The sequence below is a fragment of the Olea europaea genome, chromosome 13, assembly GCF_002742605.1.
Source record: "Olea europaea var. sylvestris chromosome 13, O_europaea_v1, whole genome shotgun sequence".
Classification (NCBI taxonomy): Eukaryota; Viridiplantae; Streptophyta; class Magnoliopsida; order Lamiales; family Oleaceae; genus Olea; species Olea europaea.
Genome location: NC_036249.1, coordinates 12,280,226 through 12,285,440, shown reverse-complemented (window position 1 = coordinate 12,285,440; position 5,215 = coordinate 12,280,226). Strand labels below are relative to the sequence as shown.

The window sequence follows — 5,215 nt, the reverse complement described above, 5'->3', positions numbered from 1 at the left end:
TGTGTGGGGGGGGGGGGGGGGATGGAGGAATGCATATACAGTTAACGACTCCCAATGGAAAAAGAAATGAAGCCTCTCAACTGATGCAACTGTTGAAATCATCCTCTCTTAGTAACTAAATTTACCTGAAAATAATGAAGGCGGGGCAGCAAAGATTTAATTGTGTTTCTGTTGTGTTGTGGATGTATATCAGCAATTTCTTCATCACTCATTATGGTCATCTGTTGGAACAACTCCATGATATTTGCGCCCATATAGGTATCGGGCCCGTACCATATGTTTAAGTTAGGTACTTGTGCAAACGCCTGGAACAATACAAGATGGCAGCTAAAAATTAATTAAAATAAAATTTTGAAGTAGTGGGGCATAGACTGCAGTAGTACAAGAATATCACAAACCTGTAGAATGGTTGGCACAACATTAGAAGACGTACAGGTTATTGTTGGAACAACTTCATGAGAATATGCTTTGGTCTCAAGTGAAGTATTTATATACACCACATGCAAAGAGGGGGAGGAAATGGAAGCTGCAGCCTTCGAAAGATAATCCATATATGCAGGACTGGCTGCAGCATCAGCCAAGGAGCAACTAATGCGTTCATTCGACATCCTATACACTCCTACCTGAAAAAAGGTCATTGTCAATTGCGGAACTAAACTACAAATTTATTATTACACCACTAAGTAGAAATAGCAGCATTAAATGGACAAAAAAACAAAAAAAAAGCAACTGGTAAATTTATGAAAAAATAAAGATGGCTACCTTATTGTAAAATACTAGGTTATCTATAATTCCAACCACTTATATGATTTAGAGCATGATTGACCATAAACCAACCTTTGGCAATGTAATAGTGAAGAAGTTGCAAAAGTAAGAAATAAAAAGGAGGCATTTTGTAACAAATATAATATACAAATGAAAAGAACAGGGTGTTCAAATTGTGGAAGTTAAGATGTCCTTCAACTCTGTTTCGAGAATATGGGTCATTAAATTACTGGAAAACTCTACTCCAATCTAATTTCAATTATATTAACTAGTCAGCAAATTCCGTGATGAGCAGTGGTAAGCAATCATGTGACAGTTCCATAAGTTGACTCATGCATCAAGATCACTTCTGTTAGCACAGTCACATATAGTAAGGACCAAACTGATATTTTTCTTTGGTCAATAGCAAAAAGGCGGTACCTCAGTATATCCAGCCTGATCAAGGATTGCTCGAACATTTTCAGACATAAAATCTACACCTAGAACAGTGATGAATTTGCATCCAGCTTTAGCCATTTTGACAGCTGAATCTGCCATAACTAATGAATCAGATATATGGATATGAGGCCAGAGCTTCTGTGCAGCAGTTAAAACTCCTTGGACCTCAGGGTCCATGTAGAAATGTGCAACTACACCAATTTTCTTCTCCTCGAGCAGATTTGCAAGCTCTTCAACTTTTACTTCGTTAGGGGACAAAAATCTCGCCTGCAATTTCACTAAATGGAACTTAGAGATAATAAGATATACTATACCTCACGAGCATGCTAACAATACCATGACGGATTGTAATGCTGTTCCAAGTCAACGACAATTTACATAAGTCATTAAAGATTAAAGACACTAGAATGATGTTTTAGAAGTTAATCACATTTCTTGAAAGTAAACCAACTTTCATTCACATGAATGGATTAGCGATGTCCAAAAGCCCTCAACATAAATTTAAATGAAACAATCTTGAATCAAAATGCAACATTTTTTCTCTATACTAATGTTCAATAAACATTCTTTTTCCAAAATCTATGGAGAAGGATAGGCTACTCAATTTCTTTTCTTCGAAATGACTTTAGTAGTCCCCTTAAACATATGGTGTAATGAGAACAATAGAAATCTCTCCTTCACTTCTAAAAAAATATCATTTCCAACTCACTTATCACCCAAAGGAAAGGGCATCCATTTATAATTACTTTAAGCAATATTTTCCAAATTTAACTTAAAACCAAAAAGCATTAACCAAAATTGTTTTCTCATACACCTTATGCCATCTTCCTAAGCTTAACAACTCCCCTTTTTTTACCTAATTGCGTCTTAACTTCTTCAACTTAAAGAGCGAAAATTCTAATCTTCTCAGTTCCTATGATATTCAACCATCATTTGGGATTTCCTTGTAATTTGTCAACCATTTTCCACTTAAACTTATTCATCAAAGAATTATTCCCTGAAGGCTTCTTCTTACACTAAAACACCAATCAGAAACAATCCCAACAATTCCTAAACTATTATACACTACTGCATCACCACAATACAACGTTAAGACAAAAAGACAAACAATAAAAATTGAAAATTTAAACATAAAAATCATAAAAGGATGAAATAAAAAGTCCACCTGAACTTCGGCATAGCTTCCTTTGGCTTGAATCCCATCAACATCCACAATCAGAGACGGGAATGGCTCACCACGTGGCCTACCCTCGCGCTCAGCAACCAATGCTTTGGTCCTCTTCTGCAAGCTAACCAACACATTGTGCCAAGTATTCGCCCTACTTTTCGTAGAAGAACCCCTTTTCCCATTCAAGCCCATCACATTAATTGCCTCCAAATCCTCTGTTTTCAGCGCCAACACCTCTTCCGGTTCGGCTCCATCGAGCAACCAAACCAAGCACGCACAGAAACCTTTAGTTATTTCCGAATCACTATCAGCCAAGAACCTCACTTTGTTATCATTACCGAGTGATACATGTAGCCACACCTGTGCAGTGCACCCCGGCACACGATTTTCAGTGGTTTTTAATGATTGTTCGGAAGGAGGTAATAGATTTCCATACTGTAACAACTTTTTAACACGGTCCACAGGTTCGAGAAGTGTTTCGAATTCTTGGATGAGAAGATGCAGCCTTGCCTCGGTGGTGGCTCTGGTGCCAGTGGCAGCCTCTGCAGTGGCTAGATTATCACTACCCGGGAGAGGCGATGTAACGGCAGAGCAAGAAAAGGGCGTTATAGAGGTTGGTTTCACAGAAAAACAAGAATTCAAACATGGGTTTCGTGTATAAATGCATCTGATAACAGGTTTCCTCACCGGATTAGATAAATGGTTGAATTTGGGTTTCGGAGAATTGTAAAACAAAGAAGAAGACACAGCTCTCATGGCTAATGTTCCCGAGTCCATATAACCTCGAAAAAAAAAAAAATTGTTCTTTCGTATAATCCCGTGAGTATTTTTGTTCGTGATTTCGTATAACAAGTGCCGAGAACGAAAAACACGGGATTCACTATGTGATGTGTGTGTGTGTGAGAGAGAGAGAGAGAGAGAGAGAGGTGGTTGAGTGGTGGAGGGAAGGGATTCAACGGCGGAATAAAGCGCTGGAATATATATGCAGAGGAAACTGGCAAGAAATGGGGGCCTTTGGAAAAGAGCAATAAAGGGTCCCAAAAAAGAATGGTGATAAATATACTGCGAGTAGAATACTATTTCTTTAAGATAGAATATTAATTGCTAGAATTTTGCTTTAGAAGTTTGATCTCATAAAATTAATATTAAAAATAGAATAATACTATCTAATATTAGTATTGTTAACAGTTTATGTGCCTTTACTTTACCGATTCAATTAAGTGATAAATTTATTATTTAATGTTATATAATTATCAGGGGTGGATACAGAGATTTTGAGTGAAGGGGCACAATCAAATTATGTACAAATTGAATACATTGTTTTTTTTTTTTTTAAATGATTTATATTTGATCCGAAAAATGTAGATTTAAATTTAAAAAACATTTCTTTATTAATATTTTGCCCATTATTTTCATCTATTTGATTTTGAACAGCTATTTCATTAATATTTTGCTCATCAGAAGAAAATATATATTTATATTTTAAAAAATTATGTATTCAATACAAACAATCAATGCTAGTAATCAAAAGGAAAAACATATAACCAATATTCATTACTAATAATCAGTCAAATAAACACAATTCATTAGATATACGTTAAATTTTATATAATCAGTTTAGATACGTGTTATATAAACAAATAAGATAGAAGAAAATGCAAATTTAGGTTCTATTTAGTTTGAAAATTCGATTGAAAAATGAGAATTTGTAGTAGATGTGATAATTGTAGAGAAAATATAAACAAATTTTAAAAAATTAGAAGGGTTAAGATTTTGATAAAAGGCGTGAGAGACAATACGAAAAAGCAATAAAAAGAGAGAAAACTCAAATTTATTATGATTTTGCCCATGTTTGGTGGGGAATAAAGTCGGATTTTTAGTAAATTTTGATAAAATTTTAAAATTTAAGAAATTCATGAAATATGTTATTAAAATTAATTGTTAACTTTGATTTATATTAAAATTTAGATTTCAATCGATACCAAACATGACTTAAAAAAAATAATTAAAAAAAAAAAACTCTCAAAAAATTAGGGGGTCAAGTGACCCCCCAAAACCCTCCTTGGGTCCGCCCATGGTAATTATCACATAAATTGATACTTAATATCATTGATGATGAATAATATTAATATAAAAAATATGGATTCAGAGTATAGATATGTCATCTTTATTTAAAGAAATAATATAGTGTGACGATCTTATATACATTTACTTTTAAGAAGAAATTATTTTGCTCATTAAATGTGTGTTCGGTGTAGATCCCATGATCTCGATTGGAAAAAATACTTTAGTGGGATAATTTTATATACATACGTGATGGGACCGTCTACTCAAATTATGATATATCAAAATCTCAGTCATTCAAGTCACAATTTTAGGAACGTGAATCCTTATGCCAACCCACTCTATTTTCCTCTCTTATCTACTCTAGGTCAAAGTGTAATGATATGAGTAGTTTGGAATTCGAAGTATCACGATTTGAGTGAACAGTTAGACCATGTGTGCATTTAGTAATCTCTCATTAAAGTTTTTCTTAGCTGTCCTCTTGATGGTCAAAATTGAGGTGTTAAAACTGTAGTTTAGATGGCAATGTGACATTAAATGGTAAATAAAAGTATAAATGAGTTACTTAATTTCATATTTTATTGAGTCTATCACATAACCACATGTGCTAGATAGCATTATTCTCCAATTAAAGGTAGAAGACTTTTGTTTAACCAATTCCAATCTTCTTATTAGGCATGAGATAAGTGAAGTGAAGGCGAGAAAATAGAAACTATTTATGGAATTTGGATATATGAAGGCAAAAACATGTCAAGGGTGAGATAATAAGAACAAGGGCAC

At 34.1% G+C, this 5,215-nt stretch overlaps 1 protein-coding gene across 1 annotated transcript; it reads right to left on the bottom strand.

Annotated features, from left to right (window-relative positions):
• Positions 1–83: 83 nt before the first annotated feature.
• On the bottom strand, positions 84–3,408 carry LOC111407624 (quinolinate synthase, chloroplastic). Its single transcript, XM_023037238.1, has 4 exons — positions 2,369–3,408; positions 1,186–1,470; positions 399–623; positions 84–305 (listed from the first exon to the last, which is right to left on the bottom strand). Exons 1-4 carry the CDS (start codon positions 3,146–3,148, stop codon positions 99–101), a joined length of 1,497 nt encoding a protein of 498 aa, XP_022893006.1. The 5' UTR covers positions 3,149–3,408; the 3' UTR covers positions 84–98.
• Positions 3,409–5,215: the final 1,807 nt, after the last annotated feature.

Coding starts and splice junctions, on each gene's coding strand:
- LOC111407624 (XM_023037238.1), bottom strand. CDS start 3,148: ATGGACTCGGGAACATTAGCCATGAGAGCTGTGTCTTCTTCTTTGTTT. Junction 1,471..2,368: donor GAAGCTATGCCGAAGTTCAG/GTGGACTTTTTA, acceptor GTGAAATTGCAG/GCGAGATTTTTGTCCCCTAA. Junction 306..398: donor TTGTGCCAACCATTCTACAG/GTTTGTGATATT, acceptor GTATTGTTCCAG/GCGTTTGCACAAGTACCTAA.